The sequence below is a fragment of the Bidens hawaiensis genome, unplaced genomic scaffold, assembly GCF_021521415.1.
Source record: "Bidens hawaiensis isolate Kalapana, Puna unplaced genomic scaffold, B.hawaiensis_p1.1 tig00002553_1, whole genome shotgun sequence".
Lineage (NCBI taxonomy): Eukaryota > Viridiplantae > Streptophyta > Magnoliopsida > Asterales > Asteraceae > Bidens > Bidens hawaiensis.
Window position 1 is genome coordinate 3,094,440 of NW_027491139.1, and position 25,902 is coordinate 3,120,341.

The 25,902-nt window shown below is 37.6% G+C and overlaps 2 protein-coding genes across 2 annotated transcripts; one reads left to right on the top strand and one right to left on the bottom strand.

Moving 5' to 3' along the window:
- Positions 1 to 10,579: 10,579 nt before the first annotated feature.
- LOC143620406 (DNA mismatch repair protein MSH3-like) lies at positions 10,580 to 18,227 on the top strand. Its single transcript, XM_077092115.1, has 12 exons — positions 10,580 to 11,566; positions 12,236 to 12,421; positions 12,517 to 12,681; positions 12,781 to 12,879; positions 13,404 to 13,607; positions 13,681 to 13,935; positions 14,008 to 14,139; positions 14,844 to 15,104; positions 16,009 to 16,080; positions 16,152 to 16,301; positions 16,458 to 16,913; positions 17,802 to 18,227. The coding sequence occupies exons 1-12, from the start codon at positions 10,580 to 10,582 to the stop codon at positions 18,030 to 18,032; spliced, it is 3,198 nt and encodes a 1,065-aa protein (XP_076948230.1). The 3' UTR covers positions 18,033 to 18,227.
- Positions 18,228 to 19,262: 1,035 nt separating this feature from the next.
- On the bottom strand, positions 19,263 to 24,775 carry LOC143620407 (homeobox-leucine zipper protein HDG1-like). The gene is made up of 9 exons (XM_077092117.1): positions 24,029 to 24,775; positions 23,694 to 23,929; positions 23,329 to 23,446; positions 22,552 to 23,247; positions 22,355 to 22,456; positions 22,019 to 22,213; positions 20,679 to 20,853; positions 20,231 to 20,598; positions 19,263 to 19,936 (listed from the first exon to the last, which is right to left on the bottom strand). Exons 1-9 carry the CDS (start codon positions 24,203 to 24,205, stop codon positions 19,571 to 19,573), a joined length of 2,433 nt encoding a protein of 810 aa, XP_076948232.1. The 5' UTR covers positions 24,206 to 24,775; the 3' UTR covers positions 19,263 to 19,570.
- Positions 24,776 to 25,902: the final 1,127 nt, after the last annotated feature.

Sequence of the window (25,902 nt, forward strand, 5' to 3'; positions counted from 1 at the left end):
GATATGTTATGTGTAAAGCTAAACACAAGAAGCAAGAACTAATTGTTTACACTAGAAAATTAATAACTAAAAGTAGAGGGGCCATTGTGTAACATATTATTATTATAATAATTAACAAAACCCTACACTCCCTCCCCTCTCCCTAGACCGATCGGCCCCCTCTCCTTCTCTTCTTGGCTGTCGTAAACACACACACACACATACAAGGATTTTCAAGCTTTTGTTGAAGAATTAAGGTGCTAATAGGTAATTAACTACTTCTCTATGCATTCTATGTGTTTAATTTTGATATTTAATGGGTTAATCAAAACCCTAAATTCTTGAAAGTGATGATTAAGATAAGTTAGGGTTTGATTGTATGTTTGATGATGATTTGCTAGTGAATTGATAACTAGTTGTGTTAAAGTTGCTTGTTAATTACTTGTTCTTTGAATTTAAACTTTCAAGTAAAACCCTAACTATGTGTGTAACGTAAAATTGATATGCACGGGTTATGGTTCATAGATTGTTGCTATGTTGAGTTTTGATGTAAACTGGTACTGGACAGATTGTTGATTTGATGTTTAGACGACTGTAACTGGATGTTAATATGGTAATTGGTCGAAATTATTAACACTACAGTGTACTAGGTTGAGTCTAGTTTCTAAAGAGTCCAAATTTGTAATTTTTGGACGTGTAAAAGTTAACTTTTATTATTTTACAAAAACGTAGTGCAAGTCTGAATTGTGGGGTCTGCTGTTAGGCTGTTTTGAAATTATCATATCTCATAAACTACAAGACCAAATGGGTTAGTTACACTTCTGGAAGTTAACATATTGAGTTAAGAATCTAACCCAATTGGTCTTGCATTAATATAATTTACCGTTTAATGGGAATAACAGATATCATTCTGTTGCGCACGATTTTGACTGCTGTGAGTTTACTGTAATGTTTTGGTCTTTGTGAGAAAACTATGTGGAATAAAAATACAATAAAAATAGTTCTGGAAACCTAACTCATGTGTTCTTTTGTGACGATTTTTGGTGAATTAATTGATATGTTATGATCTGTTTAATAGAGTAATCTTTCAAGTAGAAATCTGTCTTGATAAAACTAGCTGCCGAACTATGTGAAAATACATGAAACGTGTTGTTAATAGATAATTGCCATGTTTTGACTAAATTGCCCTTGCGGGGAGATAATTTACTAGTAATGTACAATGTTAGTATTTGATGCTTAAGTAGCTGTATACACATGTAACGTGTCACCAATGTGTTTGTCGAGTCACACATAATTCACAAACGAAACACGAAACGTATCTCATGCATAGGTATTATGTGCCGAGTCTAGAGACTCAATAGTAGCTTAAATACTTAGAGAATCTCATTTTTGTTTTAGAGCACTAGTGAGGATTTTCTTTGACGCGCATCTCTCGGATTTGTTTTTGAATTCTTCGCAGACAGTGAGTTTCACGTTCCCCTTTTACTCTTTTAAACGCTTTTTACTTGGGGGATATAACATACTCCAAACACTATAGATTTTGTTATTGGTTATATATCGCTTGTAAGGCTAAGTGGCAAACAAACCAGCTAAAGTCCTTCATAACATCGAACCGTTTAGTATTTTTATAATAGCGAGTCACTGTTGAGTAGTACTACTGGGTTTGACAAACCCCACCCAACTCTAAACTCGACTGTAGGTCGAGTGGGTGTAATCTTGGCTAACACATTACCATGGTCGTGGTTGACATGGTGGCAAGGCATATGATAAACAGTCAGCTTCGGTGTCGAACACTTAGTAATACTTGTCTTATAGGCTAGCTACCTATTGATATATAATTGACTTAACATTATCTGGTAACGCAAACGCAAACACTTAAACGTAAACGTTTTCCTTTATCTATATATGTGAACTCACCAACCCTGTGTTGACAATTTTAGTATGTTATTCTCAGGTAGCGGAGGCGGGCGTGCGGTATAGGGACATGCATTTCATTGAACACTATCGTTTTGAAAACTTGCTTTTAAACTCTTATTAATTTGGTTTTAAGTCATCCTGCGTGACGCAACACTTGGCTTATGATTTACGCTTCCGCATTCATTAAACTTTAATATTTGTGGTTTAAAAACTTTGAATATGATGTTTGATTATAACTAATGATTCCGATCATGTTAGTTCACACCCTCTGACGGTAAAACTCCGTTAGTGGATTTTGAGGGTGTGACAGATTGGTATTAGAGCCATTGGTTATAGCGAACTAGAATTGCATTCATACTAGACTATAACCGCAACGACCCATTAGTTATAATTATGTACTGCATATATAAATATATATATTATATTTAGTCCTTTGTTTTCTTTATCTCTTTACCTCATTCACTCATACGCGCACATACACGACTTATCCTGTAAGGATGTCGACACCATTATCATCATCATCATCCGACCCGGTGTCTCATGCCCCTGGAAAGGAACCGCAGCTACCCGACTCATCACCACCTCGAGTCGTCCCGACACTAGCAGCCCCTGCACCGAAGAGATATCGCCTATCTGGAGACATGTACAAAGACAGCGTTAGCTGGAGTTCCCCCATTACCTCACCCGGGCTGTCATATGTCCTTCAACACGCTACCACCCATAACCGACCCAATGGATCGTGCTTTCGCAGCTCTCGCCTCCTGTTTAGAGCGTGAAGTTGACATTATGTAATCGACGAGAGTGAATGTTACTAGATTGATATGGGATGAAGCAAAGGCTAGGAAGAGAATTTCCCACCTGACTGAAGCCATGAAGGAAGTTCAGGACGCTCATGTTCAGCTAATGAAACTAGTGATCAAGATGCAATCAGAGATGATAGACTTGCAAGATGAAGTCAGAGACGCAAGAGGCCATGCAGCGGTAGCTCTAGCTCGTTGCGCAACACTAGAGGCACAGATTGCTCCGAACGCTGCAGAACCGGAGGCAAAGCCAGTGTCTGTATCTTCAAGAATTACCTGGACTGTAAACCCAATTCGTTTAAGGGTACCGAGGGAGCAATAAGTTTCCTGCGTTGGGCCGAGAAGGCAGAGTCAACCTTTGAGATGTGCAACTGTCCACCAGCCAGCAGAGTCAAGTTTGCTGCTAGAACACTGCAAGATTCCGCCCTCACCTGGTGGAACTCTAATGTTCAAATTCTTGGGTTGGAATTGGCAAATGCTATGAACTGGGAGGAATTCAAAAATATGATGCGGGAAGAGTATTGTTCTAGAGAGGAAATCACGAAGTTGGAGTCGGAATTTTAGGCCTGAAAATGGTGGGTTCCGATATTGAAGACTACAACACCCGTTCCCACGAGTTAGAAGTGATGTGTCCGCGGATGGTAGATCTGCCAAGTAAGAGAATCGAGATGTATATCGATGGTTTGGTACTCCAGATTCAGGGTATGGTGACGTCTTCCAAACCGGCTACGATTCAGCAAGCGATTCGGATAGCCCACAAGCTGACAGATCAAGCGGTAGCACAAGGTGTGTTGCCACCAAGAGGTTTCACCTATAAAACCCGTGATAACACAAGCAATGACAACAGCAACACCAACTCTGGGAATGGAAAGAGGAAGTTTGACAACACCAGGTCCTCATCATCGAACCCCCCACAGCAACAACACCACCGTAAACCCGAACTCGCTCGGAACTTCTATAATCAGGGTTCCAACAATAACAACAACGGTGGCGGGCAGGGTTCGAGTGGCTATGCTGGGAAGTACCCGAAATGAAACAAGTGCAACTATCACCATGATGGCTCATGCGACCGTATCAAGTGTCTGAGATGCGGAAAAATGGGTCATCAGGCCAAAGACTGTAGGGGAGACCTAGCGACAAAGGGTGCTCCTAAACAGCCTACGGCGGCTAAAGGGTGCTTCGAGTGTGGTCAAGATGGTCATTTCAGGAAGGATTGCCTCAAACTAAAGCAGAATGAGAACAATGGAGGCAGCAACAGTGGCGGAAGCAGTGGTAAAGGTAGAGCTTTCGTCATTGGGTCGGGCCAAGCCCGCAACGATCCGAATGTGGTTACCGGTAAGTTTCCTGTGAACGATTGTTTTGCTTCTGTTTTGTTTGACACTGGAGCTGATATGAGTTTTATATCGGAAGCCTTTAGTAAACTCTTAGACTTAACTCCAATCCCGTTAGATGCTAAGTTTCCTGTTGAATTAGCCGACGGTAAGTCTATAGAAACAACTCATGTACTAGCAGGATGTAAGTTGAAACTGTCGGGTCATACTTTTGATATCGACCTCATACCTTTTACACTTGGTAGTTTCGATGTCGTTGTCGGCATGGACTGGCTATCCGAGAACCGAGCGGAGATTATATGTCACGACAAGATAGTCCACATCACTACCCCTTCCGGCCAAATCATTTCGATCCAGAGCGAGAAGAGCGGCATGACCACCAGCATCATCACCCTCATGAAGGCGCAGAAATATTTACGAAAGGGTCATCCGGCAATTTTAGCCCATATTGTCGAGAAACCCGCAGAGATGAAGCGAATTGAAGACATACCGATTGTGCGAGATTTTCCGGAAGTCTTCCCTGAGGATTTGCCTGGACTCCCACCTATTCGACAAGTCGAGTTCCAAATCGAATTGGTCCCCGGTGCAGCACCCATAGCACGAGCCCCGTATCGGCTCGCACCGGCGGAGCTTCAAGATTTGTTGGATAAAGGTTTTATCCGACCCAGCTCATCACCATGGGGAGCTCCTGTCTTATTTGTTCGAAAGAAGGACGGGACTTTCCGCATGTGCATCGACTACCGAGAACTGAACAAGGTGACGGTTAAGAACCGTTATCCCTTACCCCGAATTGATGATCTCTTCGACCAGCTGCAAGGATCGAGTTACTACTCGAAGATCGATCTGAGATCTGGTTACCATCAATTAAGAGTGCGCGAAGAAGACATTTCAAAGACGGCTTTCAGAACTCGGTACGGTCACTACGAGTTTTCAGTTATGCCTTTTGGCTTAACCAACGCACCAGCCATATTCAAGGATCTCATGAACAGAGTATGCAAGGCGTACCTCGACAAGTTTGTGATTGTTTTTATTGATGATATCCTCGTCTACTCCAAGAACAAGACCGACCACGAAGAACCCCTGAGGTTGATCTTAGAATTGCTGAAGAAGGAACAACTGTACGCTAAACTCTCGAAATGCGAATTTTGGCTTCGCGAGGTTCACTTATTAGGACATGTGATCAATGAGAATGGAATCCATGTCGATCCCGACAAGGTAGAGGCCATCAAAAACTGGGAAGCACCTAAGACTCCGACTGAGGTGCGACAATTCCTAGGACTGGCCGGCTACTACCGGCGTTTTATTGAGGGATTTTCCAAGATTGCTTAACCACTCACCGCATTGACACATAAGGGTACTAAGTACAATTGGGGTGACGCACAAGAATCCGCCTTCCAACAGTTAAAAACCAAACTCTGTAGCGCCCCTATCCTAGCCCTCCCCGAGGGAACGGAGAATTTTGAGGTGCATTGTGACGCATCGATACAGGGTCTCGGTTGCGTGTTGATGCAACTCGAGAAGGTTATAGCCTATGCCTCTCGACAACTACGGATCCATGAGAAGAACTACACGACCCATGACCTGGAACTCGGAGCTGTGGTGTTTGCTCTTAAGATATGGAGGCATTACTTATACGGTACCAAGTTTACCATTTACACCGACCACAAGAGTCTCCAGCATATCTACGATCAGAAGGAGCTGAACATGCGACAGCGTCGTTGGGTTGAGCTGCTTAAGGATTATGACTGTGCCATCAAGTACCACCCTGGCAAGGCCAATGTAGTGGCCGATGCTCTCAGCAGAAAAGAAACCGATAAACCTAGACGAGTGCGAGCATTACAACTCACGATTCACGCCAACTTACCCGATCAGATTCGTGATGCTCAACTCGAAGCCTTGAAAGACGATAATCTCCTATCAGAACTCATGCGAGGCATGAACAAGCAACTTGAAACCAAATCGGACGGGGTCCGACATTTCGAAAAACGGATTTGGGTCCCTCGATACGGAGAGTTGAGAACCCTAGTGATGGACGAAGCACACAAGTCCCGATATTCCATCCACCCTGGCTCGGATAAAATGTACCATGACCTAAAGGCACTTTATTGGTGGCCAAACATGAAAGCCGACATTGCCACCTACGTGAGCAAATGCTTGACTTGTGCAAGAGTCAAAGTGGAATATCAGAAACCATCTGGTCTGCTACAGCAACCGGAACTTCCAACGTGGAAATGGGAACACATTTCCATGGATTTCATCACGGGATTACCCAAAACACCGACGGGATGCGATACCATCTGGGTAATCGTTGACCGGTTGACTAAGTCTGCACACTTCTTAGCAATTAAGGAATCAGACAAAATGGAAAGACTGACTCGCATCTATATGAAAGAAGTAGTGTCTAGACACGGAGTGCCTGTCTCAATCATATCTGATCGAGATTCCCGTTTCACTTCGCACTTCTGGAAGTCACTACAGAGTGCACTAGGAACCCGCCTTGATATGAGCACAGCATACCATCCTCAGACGGATGGACAAAGTGAGTGCACCATTCAGACCTTGGAGGACATGTTGCGTGCATGCGTGTTGGATTTCGGAAAAAGTTGGGAACCTCACTTGCCTTTGGTAGAGTTTTCGTATAATAACAGCTACCACTCAAGCATTAAAGCAGCGTCGTTTGAAGCGTTGTACGGACGAAAGTGTCGATCACCTCTCTGCTGGGCAGAGGTGGGTGATAGCCAAATCACTGGTCCAGAATTAGTACTTGAAACCTCTGAAAATATTGTTCAAATCCGAAACCGCATGGCAGCAGCAAGAGATCGCCAAAAGAGTTACGCCGACAAGCGCCGAAAGCATCTTGAATTTCAAGTGAACGACCAAGTTTTACTCAAAGTCTCACCTTGGAAAGGTGTAGTTCGCTTCAGAAGGCGAAACAAACTCAATCCACGATACGTTGGCCCCTACCGGATAACTGAGCGCATTGGTCCGGTAGCATACCGACTGGATTTACCAACGGAACTCAGTAGCGTACACAATGTATTCCATGTATCCAATTTGAAGAAATGCCTTTCCAACGAAACCCAAGCAGTTCCTCTGGGCGAGTTGCAAGTTGATGAACAGCTACACTTCATTGAAGAACCAGTCGAAGTTTTGGATTGGGAAACCAAAACACTCAAGCACAACAAAATTCCAATCATTAAGGTTCGTTGGAACTCGAGACGTGGAGCAGAGTTCACGTGGGAACGCGAGGACCAAATGATGAAAAAGTATCCTCACCTTTTTGAAGGGTTGACCAAACACCGAAACCGCGAAAGCCGTCAAACCGTCATAAATCACCAGAGGTATGAATTAAATTTCGGGACGAAATTTCTTTCTACTAGGGGATGATATGACAAACTGAAAATTTTTCTTGCTTTTTCAGACACCCATCGCGACTTGACTCAAATTTTCGGGACGAAAATTCTTTCAACATGGGAATAATGTGACACTCGTCAATTTCAGGTTAACTCCGTTAATCCAAACTCCGTCAATTCAAACTTAAGATCACTTGATCTATAACGCACATCTCATTACATTTAAACTAGGGTTTTAAATGACGCATAACAATCACTACACATGTAGTCTTTCGGGATTGAACCGAAACGCACACGAGTCGAATCAAACCATTGGTGAATAAACGACAAACATCAAAACAACAAATACGTGATAATTATGTGTTAACATATATGTTACTTGATATGTTATGTGTAATGCTAAACACAAGAAGCAAGAACTAATTGTTTACACTAAAAAATTAATAACTAAAAGTAGAGGGACCATTGTGTAACATATTATTATTATAATAATTAACAAAACCCTACACTCCCTCCCCTCTCCCTAGACCGATCGGCCCCCTCTCCCTCTCTCCTTGGCTGCCGTAAACACACACACACACATACAAGGATTTTCAAGCTTTTGTTGAAGAATTAAGGTGCTAATAGGTAATTAACTACTTCTCTATGCATTCTATGTGTTTAATTTTGATATTTAATGGGTTAATCAAAACCCTAAATTCTTGAAAGTGATGATTAAGATGAGTTAGGGTTTGATTGTATGTTTGATGATGATTTGCTAGTGAATTGATAACTAGTTGTGTTATAATTGCTTGTTAATTACTTGTTCTTTGATTTTAAACTTTCAAGTAAAACCCTAACTATGTGTGTAACGTAAAATTGATATGCATGGTTGGTAAATCTTGTGTCTAGAGTGTGATATGCATGGGTTATGGTTCATAGATTGTTGCTATGTTAAGTTTTGATGTAAACTGGTACTAGACAGATTGTTGATTTGATATTTAGACGACTGTAACTGGATGTTAATGTGGTAATTGGTCGAAATTATTAACACTAAAGTGTACTAGGTTGAGTCTAGTTTCTAAAGAGTCCAAATTTGTAATTTTTGGACGTGTAAAAGTTAACTTTTATTATTTTACAAAAACGTAGTGCAAGTCTGAATTGTGGGGTCTGCTGTTAGGCTGTTTTGAAATTATCATATCTCATAAACTACAAGACCAAATGGGTTAGTTACACTTCTGGAAGTTAACATATTGAGTTAAGAATCTAACCCAATTGGTCTTGCATTAATATAATTTACCATTTAACGGGAATAACAAATATCATTCTGTTGCGCACGATTTTGACTGCTGTGAGTTTACTGTAATGTTTTAGTCTTTGTGAGAAAACTATGTGGAATAAAAATACAATAAAAATAGTTATGGAAACCTAACTCATGTGTTCTTTTGTGACGATTTTTGGTGAATTAATTGATATGTTATGATCTGTTTAATAGAGTAATCTTTCAAGTAGAAATCTGTCTTGATAAACTAGCTGCCGAACTATGTGAAAATACATGAAACGTGTTGTTAATAGATAATTGCCATGTTTTGACTAAATTGCCCTTGCGGGGAGATAATTTACTAGTAATGTACAATGTTAGTATTTGATGCTTAAGTAGCTGTATACACATGTAACGTGTCACCAATGTGTTTGTCGAGTCACACATAATTCACAAACGAAACACGAAACGTATCTCATGCATAGGTATTATGTGCCGAGTCTAGAGACTAATAGTAGCTTAAATACTTAGAGAATCTCATTTTTGCTTTAGAGCACTAGTGAGGATTTTCTTTGACGCGCATCTCTCGGATTTGTTTTTGAATTCTTCGCAAACAGTGAGTTTCACGTTCCCCTTTTACTCTTTTAAACGCTTTTTACTTGGGGGGAGATAACATACTCCAAACACTTTAGATTTTGTTATTAGTTATATATCGCTTGTAAGGCTAAGTGGCAAACAAACCAGCTAAAGTCCTTCATAACATCGAACCGTTTAGTATTTGTATAATAGCGAGTCACTGTTGAGTAGTACTAATGGGTTTGACAAACCCCACCCAACTCTAAACTCGACTGTAGGTCGAGTGGGTGTAATCTTGGCTAACACATTACCATGGTCGTGGTTGACATGGTGGCAAGGCATATGATAAACAGTTAGCTTCGGTGTCGAACACTTAGTAATACTTGTCTTATAGGCTAGCTACCTAACGATATATAATTGACTTAACATTATCTGGTAACGCAAACGCAAACACTTAAACGTAAACGTTTTCCTTTATCTATATATGTGAACTCACCAACCCTGTGTTGACAATTTTAGTATGTTATTCTTAGGTTGCCGAGGCAGGCGCGCGGTATAGGGACATGCATTTCATTGAACACTATCGTTTTGAAAACTTGCTTTTAAACTCTTATTAATTTGGTTTTAAGTCATCCTGCGTGACGCAACACTTGGCTTATGATTTACGCTTCCGCATTCATTAAACTTTAATATTTGTGGTTTAAAAACTTTGAATATGATGTTTGATTATAACTAATGATTCCGATCCTGTTGGTTCACACCCTCTGACGGTAAAACTCCGCTAGTGGATTTTGAGGGTGTGACAGCGCGAGAAACCGAAAAAAACGTACCGGAACTGAAAAAACCGAACCAAAACAAAAACCGACGGTTTGGTATTATGTTTTTGCAAAAACTGACTTATGGTTCGCTTTTTGTTTTGCATGATATAAAAACCGAAAAAACCGAACCAAACCGAATTTCTAGTTATTTACTTTTTAATTTTTTATTTTAAGTAATTTACAAGAATATAATAAATATGTAACACAAATATTTTTGGCTGAATATATAATATTCACTTAATTAATAATCAACACAATTATTTATACATAGATTCATTATTTTCGGTCTATTGTTTTTCAGCATAACATTTTTAAGCTTAAATGGTATAACTGAACCGAAACCATAACAAAAAGCGAAAAAACAAAAACCAAATAATTTCAAAATCGAAAAACCCAACTTTTTGGTTTTTAATATAATTTTAGTTTAAAACCGCACCGAATCCCACTATACACACCTCTTCGTCCTCCTTTGTCTCCAAAATAAACCTCAGCTCCATAAAAATGCGCGCCAATATGTATGCTTAAGTTTAACCGCCCTCACTCCATATCCCGCTAAACCACCGCAATGGGAAAGCAAAAGCAACAAGTCATTTCCCGTTTCTTCGCTCCAAAACCCAAACGCTCATCCTCCACACCGTCATCTTCACCCCCGTCACCACCACCACCACCGCCGTCGCCGCCGCCACCGTCAAAATCTCCCAAAATCTCCGCCACCGTCACCTTCTCCCCTACCAAACGCCGCCGTACTTCCGAACTCATTTCACCAATCAAAAAACCCCCAAAAATCCCCAAATTACCCTCCAATTATAATCTTCCAGAATCATCTCAGAACCCTAATCCCACTCTCCACCAAAAGTTTCTAAACAAGCTTCTAGAACCTTTTAATCAAGACACAGAGATAATCAATTCAAATTCCAATTCCACTTCAAATAATAACATTTCATTAAACCCTAAATACACCCCATTAGAGCAGCAGGTAGTGGAGCTTAAATCCAAATACAAAGACATTCTTTTAATGATCGAAGTCGGTTACAAGTTCCGTTTCTTCGGTCAAGACGCCGAAAACGCTGCTAGAGTTTTAGGAATTTACGCGCACATGGATCATAATTTTTTAACAGCTAGCATACCAACTGTTCGATTAAATGTCCACGTGAGGCGGCTGGTGAATGCGGGGTATAAAGTGGGTGTTGTGAAGCAAACCGAGACTGCAACGATTAAGGCGCACGGTGCTAACAAATTGGGCCCGTTTTGTCGGGGTTTGTCGGCGTTGTACACGAAGGCTACGATTGAAGCTGGTGAGGATTTGGGTGGGGGTGAAGAAGGGTGTGGGAATTGTAATAATTATTTGGTTTGTGTTGTTGATGATGAGAGTGTTGGTGAAAGCGGGATTGATGTGAGAATTGGGATCGTGGCGGTTGAGATTTCGACCGGAGATGTTGTTTATGGGGAGTTTGATGATAATGTTTTGAGAACCGGGCTTGAAGCGAAGATGTTGAGTTTGTCTCCTGCTGAGTTGCTGATAGGTGATCCGTTATCTAAGCTAACCGAGAAGGTAGTTTTGCAGTCATAAATCTTTGTATGGATAACAAAACATATGATTCTCTTGCTGTTATATTATTATCATTGTTTAATTACCACAGAATCACATAGTTACAGAATCACATAGTTGGATCTTTTTTCAAGGTTTACATCACTTGATCTTTGCTTGTATGCACAATTCATCGATTAAATAATTTTATTCTATATATTGAAAATCTTGGCCTTTTGTATTATATTTTTTGTTTACTACACAGATGGTCTCTGTGGTAAGCGCTGATTTTAGTTTTGGTCTAAGTTTGAAAATTACACCTTTAGACCAATAATTAGTTCAAAAATAGCTCGTTTGGTCCCTAAAATGGATGGAAGTAAATTTTTCTGTTAAATTTAAAAAATGACCGGAATACCCTTTCGGTCGATTTGATTCTCGGTGACCCCACCGCCCCACTAGAGTTTTATTTAATTCTTAAAACGTATTTTTTTTTTCAAATTATCAGAAAAGTTAATCTTCATCTTATTTAGGGACCAAAAGTGTTACGTTTGAGCAAGTAAGCAAACCATGGGGGTCTAGAGGTGTAAATTTTAACACTTGTGGGCCAAAACCAAAATCATTGCATACCGCAAGGACTATGCGTGTAATTGATTCTTAATTTTAACAACATAAGGGACTCTGTTTCATTTGTAGTTTTTAGTGGCATATGCTGGACCCGCTTCAAATGTACGGGTGGAGCGTGCTTCTCGAGATCGCTATAAAGATGGTGGTGCACTGGCTGAAGTATTGTCGGCTTATGATAAAATACGCGACGACCTTTCAAACGATACTTCTCAAGGAGAATCTGTGGAGTTAAATGGAAAAAGTAAAAATCAATTGGTAAATATATATGTATATTTTTTTCATTCAAACTATATTAAAGATATAAAGTAATAATCATTTAGTTATTATCATCATTATTTTTTTTATTACAGGCGGTTATGGGCATGCCTGATTTGGTTGTTCAGGCATTGGCCTTGACCATCAATCATTTGAAACAATTTGGTTTGGAAAGGATTTTGTGGTTGGGTGATTCATTTCGGCCGTTTTCTAATAATGTGGAGATGATTCTTTCGGCCAATGCTATGCAACAATTAGAGGTTTGCCATAATTTCATATTCACAATGTCTTAAAGATTAATAGTATAACTAAATAAAATCTCGTGTTAAAAGTTTGCTTAACGGTTTAACCACATTTAGGTTCTGAAGAACAATACGAATGGTTCTGAGTCTGGTTCCTTGTTTGAGTGTATGAATCACACGCTTACCACATGTGGTTCAAGGCTTCTCATGCACTGGGTATGCTTCAATCTCTCTTACCTAAATTTTTAGAGGCGAAAACGTGTTTGAGTACTTTTAGTAAATAGTTTGTGTCAAATATGATTACAAAAAAACTGTTCTCTTTGAAGAATAAGTTAGTTTTTTGAATTAAATTATTTGAACATATGCAGTAAAAATACTAGAGGTTTTTTGACCCATTTGACTCTTTCCCTCTTTAGCTAATATTTTTCATTACAGAAAACTAAGTTATTGTAAGAACTAAAAGAACAAACCAAAATCGTGTAATTTTTTAATTAACAGTTCATATTTTTTAAATCTTGTACTGTTCAAATACAAATGTGTATGCTATGCACATAAAAGAAGTATCTAACTAATTTGTTCATATGCTCTTTTGAATATTAACTGTTTACCTACACCTCATATTTTTATTTTAATTTCAAGATAGATGAATAAATAACACATTTATACCATTTTGTTACTTTTCTGTGGCTACTTTTTATGCAATCCATTGTTTGGGAATTGAGAATTACCTAATGATCCAGGTGAGTCATCCTTTACGTGACAGAAACATGATTAATGCCCGTCTTGATGCTATTACTGAGATTCTCGAATCAATGACTTCTCCCAACACTTCTATGCCCAAACTCCATCAATTGCTTACTTCAGTTCTCACTAATTTAGGAAAGTTGCCGGATATCCAACGTGGAATCACTAGAATATTCCATCGAACAGCCACAGCATCCGAGGTACTGAATCTATCACACACGTTAAAAGTCAAAATTGACCTGAAATATTATCTAATTTAGTGTTTGGTGACAGTTCATAGCGGTCATACAAGCTATATTAGTGTCTGGAAAACAACTTCAGCAGCTTCAAGTTGATAAGGAGGATAACATTGACAACATACATGAAAAATCAACTCATTCTTCATTGCTGAAAAGGTTGGTTTTGACAGCATCATCATCCGGCATAATCTCAATTGCAGCAAGGCTGCTGTCAGCTTTGAATAAGGAAGCTGCTGAACAACGTGATCTTTCCAATCTTTTTGTTGTTTCAGATGGACGATTCGAAGAGGTTTCTTAATTTTAATTATTTAAAATGTGACATAATACAATTATTCTTAATTTTAATTTTAATAATGAGCAGATTGGTACAGAAAGGACGAAAGTGAAGCAAGCAAAGGAAAAATTAGATTTGTTAATCGATTTATATCGTAAACAATTGAGAAAACCAAAGCTGGAGTTCATGAGTGTGTCGGTAACTACCCACTTGATAGAGGTAATTAACGGGTGCTTAGATTTGCCTATCAGTTTTCAACATTTGGACAACCAATTATTTAGGAGTCAATAATTTGTGGTTAATGTTTTATAACTAGTATTCACTTTGTGTGCGTTACAACAGCTTGGATTTGAATAAAGTTTATACTTAAACGTAGGTCGAAGTAAGCACGTTGCAATGGTATTTTTGGATTAAGCAAAAAAACATTACATTGTGGAAAAAACTAAAAATATGTTATATTTGACCCGGGCCAGTTTTGAATAAAGTGTATACTGAAACTTAGAGTAACAAATTATGTCATACGGTGTACTCGGAATGTTAAAACATTATATTATATCTAAGTTAAAAGAGAAAAACAAAATATGTTCAAAAGTAATAATAATATTAAAATAATAGTAGCTTTGAGGAGTTGTACCCTTGTGCTTGGAGAGCTTGTACGCGGGTCAGTTTTGAAAAAGATTTGTATCAAAACGTAGATAAAAATAAGCATGTCATAAAATGTATTTGGAATTTTGTAACACACTATATTTTAAAAGTTATATAATGTGATAACATTAAAAGTATCTATAATATTACAACAATGGTAACTTTGAGGCGTTGTACCTTGTGCTTCGAGAGCTTGTAAATCACTATTTTTAACACAATTGCTAATTCTGTGTGTATATATAATATGTGTTTCTCATGAGTTATAGTAGTAAATGCAGTTGCCACTAGATGTAAAGGCTCCTTCAAATTGGGTGAAAGTTAACAGTACTAAGAAGGCAATACGCTATCATGCGCCGGAAGTATTGGTAGCTTTAGACAACCTGTCATTGGCTAATGAGGAGCTTCTCGTTGTGTGTCGGTCTGCGTGGCACGACTTTTTAAAAGAGTTCAGTAAATATTATTCTGAGTTTCAAAGTACGGTTCAAGCACTAGCAGCCTTGGATTGCATACATTCTCTTGCTCTTCTTGCAAGAAAAAAGGTTTATAAACTTCTTAAATTTAATCGGGTCAAAACGTGTTCATGTCAAAACGGACATTTTTTTTACCACGTGCCGAACATGTTGGGACTGTTTGGGATTAGGCATATAAACGAGCCGAACTTTCAGTGGGGAGTTCGTTTTTTTAATAAACAAACGAACATGAACAAAAATTTTTGTTCCGATTATTTAAACAAATGAACATGAACACAATTCTTGGTCGTTCATGTATGTTTGCAACACCCGTTCATTAAATTCATTTATATTTGTTCATTTACATTCGTTAGTGTTATTTGGTGTTCCAATATATTGATCTTCTCATTCATGTAATGTACATAAATACAACTATACAAGGACATAAATTATTTTAGGATAAGATTATCATACATTCAAATTACAAATCTGCTATTTATCATAAATATGTGATTATCGCATATCTTCGGCTATTAGTTAGTTTATGTTTGTTTAAGTTTGTTCGTTTATATTCTTTTACATATTTTAGGACCATTACACTTTAGTCTTGTTTTATGAAATTAAAATATCACATTACAATTTAGTCTACTTTCATTTATTTTAAACCCAGTGGATTAATGTTCACGTCTACTTTTAATTGGTTTTTGCTCAGTTATGTTCGTTTATATTCATTTGTCTATGTTTGTTCGTTTACGTTAGTGAACCGTTTGGTTATACTCTTAATGAACGAACATAAACAAACATGAACAAGTTAATTATCTTAACGCGCGAACAAGAACAAGAAGGCCCATTTGTAATTGTTCGTGTTCAATCGTTTGTTCAGTTAAAGTAAAACGAACAAACATAAGCATGCCCCCGTGTGCTCATAAACAATTCACAATTTCCATCTCTAAATATTTGATGTTTCAACTTGTGTATTTTCATACTTGTTCAGGATTATGTTCGCCCGGGTTTTGTTGAGGATAGTGAACCGGTTCAGATATGTATATCCTCAGGGCGCCATCCGGTATATAAATACTTTTTTAATATGCTAATGGTTGTTTTTTGCATAATGCTCACATGGACGGCCGTGTGCAGGTTTTGGAGAATTTGTTAGAAGATAGTTTTGTACCGAATGATACAAGTTTACATGCAGATGGTGAGTATTGTCAGATTGTTACAGGACCAAATATGGGCGGAAAGAGTTGTTATATACGACAAGTGGCTCTCATTGCTATCATGGCACAGGTAGGTTACCAATATATAAAAATATATACAAAAGATGTGTTCATTCAATTTACCTCCATCTGTCCGTCCACCCTTCAAGCTTTAAACATATAAATACCCAACTGTGTAGTTGAAGCTTATCCAAAAAATTAAATTATCATTCTGTTTTGCATATAGGTCGGTTCGTGTGTACCAGCATCATCAGCAAAACTGCATGTACTAGATGGAATCTACACACGAATGGGAGCTTCTGATAACATTCAACATGGAAGAAGCACATTTCTAGAAGAATTGGGTGAGGCTTCTAGTATTCTTAATTCTTGCACAGGCCAATCTTTAGTGATTCTTGATGAGCTCGGTAGAGGCACAAGCACACACGATGGGGTTGCAATTGCTTATGCAACATTACAGTATTTATTAGAGCAAAAAAAATGTATGGTTCTGTTTGTCACTCATTATCCAGAAATAGTCGGGTTGACCAAAAGGTTGACTAATCGTGTGGGGTCATATCATGTTTCATATCTGACATCAAATGGTGAAAATTGCGTATTTGAAGATATTGTGTACCTTTATAAGCTTGTACCCGGTGTTTGTGAACGGAGCTTTGGGTTTAAAGTCGCACAGCTGGCACAGGTCAGTTGACTCTTTTGACTTTTATTTAATAAATAGTTATTGTTTGAATCTTGATTCCTATCTAAATGTTTGAATCAAGCGGTTTAGAGGATGTGTGCATAAAAATTGAGTTTTGAGCAACATTCAACTCATATGACATAGTGTCAGTCGTGTTGGGTTGACGGGTTGAATTGTTAAAACCTGAACACAACCCGTATTTTTATTTGTCAAAATCATCAACCCGTATGCACACACTTAAAGTTGTGTAACTCTAGCATGAGCCGTTTAATCCATTTATTTAAGTTTGTTAAGACGGGTTTGTGTTTGATAACCGAGTTGTAAATGTGTTAATTGGGTTGGGTTGTCAAAAAATGGGTTAAACGGGTTAGTGCGTCGACATGTTTAACTAAACGGGTTGGCAGAGTGGCAGATCCAAGATTCTTTCATGGGGGCGATCGGGGCCATTGGGGGGGGGGGGGGGGGGGGGCTTAGCCAAAAATTATGGGAGGCGATTGGATTTTTGGCTACAAATAACATTAATTGTTTTTTACAAGGATGTGGCTGCCCCTCCCAATATCATTCATTTGGGTGCACCACTGGACCTGACTAAAATGATTAGTTAGGTCAACCCAAACATGGTCCGTTTAATTATATAGCTCAACCCAAACACGGGGTGTTACACACGTTAGATATGCAAACCTCAAACCTGAACATTTTAATGTCGTGTTCAGGTCGTGTCGGAAATCGGCACCCCTACCCACTCCACTTTCAGTAACTGAAATTTGCCTCGCAACTAAATTACAGTGAAAGGGTTGACCTAGAAAGTCAAAGTTTGACTTTCTTAGCACTACTATTCAGAAGCTTGATATACATTTGGTGGGTGAAATTTGAGAGCATGTTATGTTACAGTTACCACTGTCATGTATAAACCGAGCAAGCGCGATGGCCATGAAATTGGAAGAAGCAGTGAGCAACCAACGGTTGGAGCAGAAGAATTTACAAGAATCATATGAAAATGGAGGGTTGAAAGAAATGTTTTTAAATATAAATTTGGCATTATCAGAAGATGTTGATACTGCAAAAAGGTTGCAGTGTTTAAAGCATGCTAGAAACCTTGCACTTGAGTTGAGAAATAGGTAACACTATGGTTTTGTATTATTATACTATATATGTAAAAGAAAAGGGTTTTTTTGAGCCGGATGTCTTAGTGCGTGTAGCCTCTCTATCTCTTGGGAGTCTGAGATAGGGGAATGATTTGCCTCGTCTTAACCTCCCTTGACCTTGTTATGAGTGGGATCTTACTGTTTGCGTTTGTTTGCTTGTTTGTAAGATAAAGAAAACAAACAATACAATATGTTACACACTAGAAAATAATTATGGTGTGCACAAAGAATACACATTAAAGGAGTTGTAACATTAAGAATCTAGATTGTTTAGTGGCTTCATAAACATGTAAGAAGCTGTTTACATTGCCCAAAAAAAGAAAAAGGACAATGCGTCTTTAAAGATTGGTTTAGGCATACAAAAAGTCAAGGATGAAGTTTGAGGATTCGTTTTCTAACACGGCAGATTGCGCGCCTCTTCTTAGTGAACACTTGACTTGGAGTACAACCATGGAAATAGTGTGTAATACACAAAGTCGTTTTCTAACACGGCAGATTGCGCACCTCTTCTTGAACACGGCAGATTGTGCGCCTCTTCTTAGACAACACTTGTGTAACTTGGAGTGCAACCATGGAAACGGTGTGTAATATCCAAAATTGTACCTTCAACAAGCAGTAGTGAAGAATATGTAAATGTTAAACTGAAGTATTCACAACTTGCGGGGTAATAAATGATCACATGTTCTTGATGCTAGAGATTTGACAGTTAAAAGACACATTTTCCCCGGTCATACCCGAACGCTGTTTCATACCCGGAACAGGGTATCAATAAACCCTATGTGTGCCACCTCTAGGCAATAGAATTCTATTTAATCAATGTGCCATTGGGCCGTGGGTCAATTTTCCCTGTCAGTTTCCAACAGCCCCAATGTCAAGCCCACATCCAATCAAGCTTATGTTATATTAGGATCTATGCCATCACCATCTTATGCTGGTTCTGAACTTAACTATCCCCCATCAATATTGGCCAGGCCATGTGTACCATCTCGTTGAACCCTCCGAATATTAACTGGCATATGGACACGGGAGCTACATCTCATATGACAAACTCGACAGATATGCTAACAAACTCACCTTATGTTTTCAATAATTCATTAAACGATATTAACGTCAGAAATGGCTCTAAAGTTCCTGTTAAAGGAACTGGCCACACAAAACTTAACCATTTATTTTGTATTGCACACGCAAGTAAACGTAGTTGCGGACAAGACTTTCGTTAAAAAAAAAAGAGAGTAAGATATAAAAGCAAATTTAAGATTTAATAGTTTCCAATTCCATGCATACAAACACACAAGAAAACCAAGAAACAAGAGAAGCTAACAAAGGTGAGTTCATCTCACAGGCCACTGAGTCAATACCCGAACCACAAGTGTTCATCGCGGTTCGTTCTTGACTCAATCCCTAGTTCATGAGAACGAACCCAACCCTAGTACTCTCCTCAATCTCCCATGCAAATTAAACGCACACCATCTTGTCCAATAAAAACGAAAAAACAAAACAAATATGAAGTAAGATTTAATCTAGGTACTGCTCTGCCTTGGCTTGTTGGCCAGACTGAACCACATCTTTGATCCCTTTAACGGTGCGAGTAATCAGATTAACAACTGAGTTGATTGACTCCATGGTGAGGCTTGATGACAAGAGATCGTTAACCGGCATCTGGAACCCAACAGTCAGCAGAGATCCACCTTCACCGCCAGGTTTAACACCTGATTCAGCCATGCAGTCAGGCACTATGGCGAACCCTGATGGTAGCAGCCCGACACTAGACGAGTCTCCACCGCTCATCACAACATTCATTGCTTGCATATCCACTGAGGCATGTACCATGAGCGATCCCGTCACGTCTGTTGCGCTATCTTGAAGTATTATCCCTGTGTTCTGATCATGTGAATTAGCATCCATAGTTAGTACAGGCAAGTAACAAACAAACAATGGTTTAGAAGTTTGACTTTTGAAGTCAAAATATTACTTTTAAAGACTTATAATATTTTAAGTGACTCTAAAATAAAAAAAATAAAAGTAATTAAAGTATGATAGTTTTTTATGATATTAACCCTTTTTATATAACCGTATCTACTTTAGTTACTTGTTATGACCTTTTAACATTTTAACAGACCGCTCATTCTTCCATCTCTAAATTAACGAAAACAAGTAATATATATATATACTTACACTGGGACGGAGAACAGAAATGGCGTTGAGGTTGCCAAGCTCTTGACTTTTGGGGAGACGAATCACGTTTTGCGTTGCGTTACACGAGTACAAAAAGTCCCACTGGCTCCTCAATTCTTCATTTAGCAACAAAGCAAGCAACCTCTGATGTGACGTGGGCATCCAAACAGACATACTAGCACTCAAAACCGCCCCCGATGGGTCCCCACGATTATTCAAAGTCTTACGGATCAAAAGCCTAGGCCCTTCGGCTGCATTACTAATCATCTCCCATTTGTGACCGCCCGTCCCACAAACCCCCACACAAAAACTAGCCGTCATGCGTTGCGCAAGACTAGTTAAACTTCTTTTAGCACCCGAAGCCAAAACTGTTACAATTTTTTGTTATTATATTAAAAAAAAGTATACAAAGAATATTAAATGTATGAACAAAGTGATATGAAACTACCTCGACCATCTTCGGTGGCTGTATCCGGTAACATGATGGATGTGATACACTCGGAATGCCTTTGTATGGTCGAAATCCATTTTTGAGCGCCGAAACCCAATCCAGATCGAAGTAGTGGGCGATAATATTGGTGAACAGCATTTTCATCATACTCATTATGCTCGATCCATATTACCTGCAAACAGTTGATCCATTACATGATTAATGACCTCTAATGTACATATATGTGAGCATTTTCAATATGAATTTGATAACTAGTTGTATAAATGTTATATCAATGTTTAAATGAATCAAACACGTTAAATGAGTTATTGTTGGTCAAGTAAAAATGTTCATGTCCTCCTTATTAACTCCGCTTGCGAGAGCTTGAATCAAGTTAAACTTAAATAAGCTTAAGCCGAGCTAGTTAAGGCCTAAACCAAAACACATTATAAATACCAGAATATGTATATGGTATAACAAAATATGTCATCATAAAATATATATTAATATACAATTCATGACAATAAAAAAAAATAAATTATATGTATATGATATATAATAATTAAAACTATACAAAAAATAGATAATATATGTAGGAAAGTTAAATTAGAAATTAATGCATAGTATAACATTGTATTGCCGAAGTAAACTCAAGTTTTAAACATAAATGAATCAAACTCAGCTGGACTTGTTTAAGAAATAACTTTTCATAGCCACAAATATAACTAATAGATCAGATATTTATAAAGTTGGTAATTTTTGTAAAAAATAAATAAAACAGATTAGAGTACAGACCACATCCAGGCAGGTCATATGTACATGGCCTCGTGATTCATAAACAACATGAGACGGAGTGTGAGGTACGAAGGTGTCACAGGTTTAATATATTATATAACTGATCATGTTAACTCTATCTATACATATATAAAATTTAATGAGTAATTTATATATATCAGACATGTGACAACCCAGCTTCCATTTTGAAAAATGTGCAGCATACAAGTCATATAACATCAGGAAAACAAACAATAAAATATAAAGAAAACTGATGTAATGCTTATAATAATAATTTATCTAGTTTCGAAAAAGGTGCAAAATTTTAATAAAATAGTTATAAAGATAATAAATTTTTTTTTTTCTTTTATGTAAAAATACAAAACTATATGTCAATTTCTAACATGTGTAACATACTGATTAGCATATTTATGATTTTGCTTGCTTATAAATTAAACATTAAGTACCTTATGACTTTTTGTATTTATCTATGTTTTAGTAATGTAAGCAACGTTTATAAATAGTCATTAATTTACACCTTAGAAAAAAAGTGTGTACGGCTTAATAAAGATCTACAGTTATACCTTTGAGCACCCATTAGGCATATCTTGCACGATACAGCCAGAAGGAAGTCTCCTACACATTAAACCTTCTCTTCCAGAATCGATTGACACGTCAACAACGGCCCAAACACCTTCAGCGTGTTGCCTGCAGAACCGGAGAAACCTCACTTGACGAGGCGGTACTAATGGCGATACCAACTGAATCTCACCTTGCATCTGTAAAATCAAAGTTTAACTCGTTTAAGTGTACTTTTCAATTTTTTTAAACTTAAAACTTAATTTAGAATATATATATATATATATATATATATATATATATATATATATATATATATATATAACTCGAAAGCCGCTTACAAGTTGAACAACACCATTTCTTGCATCGCCCGTGCCACAAGTGATCACATCAATCGTGCTACTGCTCCCGATCAAACCAAGAAACATATCTTTCCACCGTTGCTACACAAACATAAAATGACATATAATGCTATAGAGTATTATATAAACAATATCATAAAAGTTGATAAATCCATAATCATGAAAGATTAACATACAGCATCAAGTAATGCATCTATAAGCACCAAACTATTGATCATAACCACCCTGCTGGCTCTGGAAGCCTCGGATACATAACCTTGCGGTTTCATACCAAGTATAAGCGGAAAATTCCTCAAATACTCGTCGAAATTGAGCACTTCACCGACTTCTATGTCTCCGATCCAAAGGGGGCTGTTATTCTGCCACAGTTTCATAAACTCACCCATTGCACTCATTGCAAGATCCAAAAGCATATTCTTATCATACTGAAAATCCATCGCACCACCGCCACCAGCTGCCATCAACCCCGCTCTTGAAGGTGACGTTAAAGGCAAACCATTCCCCAACCCGTTGCTATAATTGAGCCCCATCGGTAATCCTACATCCATCGGGTTTAAACCATATCCGGTTCTCCCAACACCAAGTTCCAAGTTAGAACTCCCCATTCCCTGAGATAATGAACCACCATAGGATGATAAAGGCCTGCCCAAAAACTTATTAGCAAGGATGGATATGCGGCTAAGTTCATCTTTTAATCGGGCGTTTTCGATTCTAAGATGGTGGTCATCTGCTAGAATATCTCCGACCATTGCCTGCCCACCACAATTGTTGCAAATTGGGGACCGAAGCGCTTCTTTCATCGCTATGTTGTGGTAAAGTAACTCGTCGTTTGTTTTCTTCAAAAAGGAATTTTCGCAACGCTCAAGTTGAGTCTGAACCAATGTGATTAACCAATGTCAGTTATAGTTAAAGAAGTAATTAAAATTAATGATTATAACCTAATTATTATTAACCTTCATTTGTGTTCTTCTGTTCTGAAACCAAAACTTGACTTGCTTGTTTTCCAAATTCAATTTCTTTCCAAGTGCCAATCTATCCTTCTCATCAGGATGTGGATTTTCTTTAAAAGCACTATCACCAAAAACAAAACAAACAACATTCCATCAAAAGATAATAAACAAAAAGAAAAAACTAACAAACAAATGTATCAAATAAATTATCCACTTTTACGAAAGCTACTAATAGAGTCTGGAGAAGTTAAAGACGGGAGTAAGTCTTTTCCTCTATATATCCAGGGGATAAAGAGGCTGCTCCCGTCTCAAAACACAAAAAAACTTAAAATTAATAGCTAAAACTACTTAATTACTAAAAAGATTACTTTTCAAGTCCTTGAATTTGGTAGGGAGTATGTCGGTGATATTTCAGTCGACGACGAGAACCAGAAGACGGTCCAGCTGGGATATCTTGTTCATCTCCAGACGCGCCATCTGCATTATCGCTTCCACCGGACCTACTAATTTCAGATCCATCTACTGCTCGAACCATTCCAACGTTTCCTTCAAAGTTTTCACCAATCAAACCAACATGATCTCCATGTCCTTTCATCTTAGGTTTCTGTTCAAATCATCACAAAATCATAAATACTATCTTAACATAAAAATCACAAATTTATTAGAAGCAGAAAAGTAAAAAAATTAGAGGATTAATGCATACTAAAGCAAGAGAGAGTGATTGTGAGTTATAAGTAGGCTGAGAAATAGTTGAAGTGATGAGTTGTGGTTGAGAATAAGGAGACCTATGCAATGACAAATTGTTATAAGAACCATCATGAGCCACCACCATTCTTGAATCCTCACCACTACCATAGTTATATAACCCCCCAAAAGTCATCAAGAAAACCAAACAATCTCACAAAAATCAAATCTTTATCACTGTTTCAAGATGGGTTTGATCTTTAAACTCAATCTATATATATCATCCACACTCACCACATACCCGGATATTTGTTTTGTGTGTTTGTGGGTGTGTTTTGTGTCTATTGTCTAAGTAAATCTAGCCTCTTAAATTCACACACAACAACCAAAAGCTACAAAAATTAAAGGCTACCAAAAGAGGTGGGTACAAGACAACCAATGCAAAACCCTTACTCCCTTGCCTTAATACCCACTCTCAAAACCCTAAGTTTCTGACACAGAAAGTAAGAGAAAAGTTGACCGTTTAGCTGTCATCTGTGAATAAGGTGGCCCCATTTTAATGTACCAAAAAATAATAAAAATTTTGAAAAAGATTTGCAAGTTTTCAAACCACCCACATGAATGAAAAGACTAAAAAAGGTTAATAATTCAAGGAATCGAATTTGACTTTTTGGATCCTATTCAAAAATAATAAAAAACAATACCAGTTGACCCTTTTTTCTCTCATATAATCTTGAACAACCAAAAATTATTTTACAATTTCATTTCTTTAGCTAACTAACCCTAAAAGTAATAAAATAATTTAACATTTTCAGATTCTTGGACCTCCCCCTTCAATTCATTTCTCTTTGAGATCGTATAAACAAATAAATGCAACTAATGATATGATTAATAATTTAATATCCCATTGATAACACTAAAATACTTGCTAAACGTGTACTCAATCAGCATCTTCAACTTGTCACATCAGTATAATTACTACCCGTTTTCCACACAAAAATACGAAAGAAACTTAAACGCCTTAACATAATTAATGTTCGTGAGAAAACTAGTACGACGAATATTTATGGCTGAAACCGATGGAGCAACCCGTATTAAAAAGACATGTAACCTACACAATGACAATTTAGAAACACATAATTAGAGATTAGAGAGATGACTTACAAACAACAATGGCACGATAACCGGCTAAAAGATGACCGAAATAATCTTGATTTTGGATGGTGACGACTTAATTAATTAAAACCCTAGCTAATGGCTGGTGATCGACATGAAAGTGTGTGTGGGTTTGTTATATAAATAGTGTAGGGTAGGGGCTGGGAGTCAAGGACGACACTTGTTCGAGATATCCGCCCAACGATTGATTTCAGACGCGTGGGTGTGGCTTCCGCGTGCTAATGCTTGATTCTATTTAGACCACTGTGTAATATTTAGGGTATTTCATTGCATATATATATATATATAGATATCATGAATATCATTATTCCAATCAACACCATAAATACAGGTCTGGAGTTTGTATTAATTCTATTAAAAAATTATATATGTATTTAGTTATATAAAAACAATTAATTGATTATCATGTAGATATTGTTCATGTTCCAATTAATTATCAATAATTAATATATGGTTTTATAAAGTTGCATTTAATTCATTTTATCATTTTCAGTAATGAACTTTTTTAAAATAATATGTAGTAATGACTAGAATGGAAAGTTCATAAATAATTTTCAAAAAAGAGAACTATTAATACTTTATATGAGAAAGAAAGTATTAAATATTATTATGTTAATGACCTTGTTATTACTATGATTATTATTTTTTTGTTTTTATGCTACTTTGAATTTAATGTATATATTAAAGTTGATAAAATAAAGGGTTGTAACCATTATA

Bases quoted from the DNA above. Each gene is read 5' to 3' on its own strand.
- LOC143620406 (XM_077092115.1), top strand. From the start codon at position 10,580: ATGGGAAAGCAAAAGCAACAAGTCATTTCCCGTTTCTTCGCTCCAAAA. The intron at 15,105-16,008 runs GTTTATAAACTT...ATACTTGTTCAG, and splicing joins CTCTTCTTGCAAGAAAAAAG to GATTATGTTCGCCCGGGTTT. The intron at 16,302-16,457 runs GTAGGTTACCAA...TTTTGCATATAG, and splicing joins TCATTGCTATCATGGCACAG to GTCGGTTCGTGTGTACCAGC.
- LOC143620407 (XM_077092117.1), bottom strand. From the start codon at position 24,205: ATGACTTTTGGGGGGTTATATAACTATGGTAGTGGTGAGGATTCAAGA. The intron at 23,447-23,693 runs GTAATCTTTTTA...TTTTGGTGATAG, and splicing joins CAAATTCAAGGACTTGAAAA to TGCTTTTAAAGAAAATCCAC. The intron at 22,457-22,551 runs GTATGTTAATCT...ATGTTTGTGTAG, and splicing joins TAGATGCATTACTTGATGCT to CAACGGTGGAAAGATATGTT.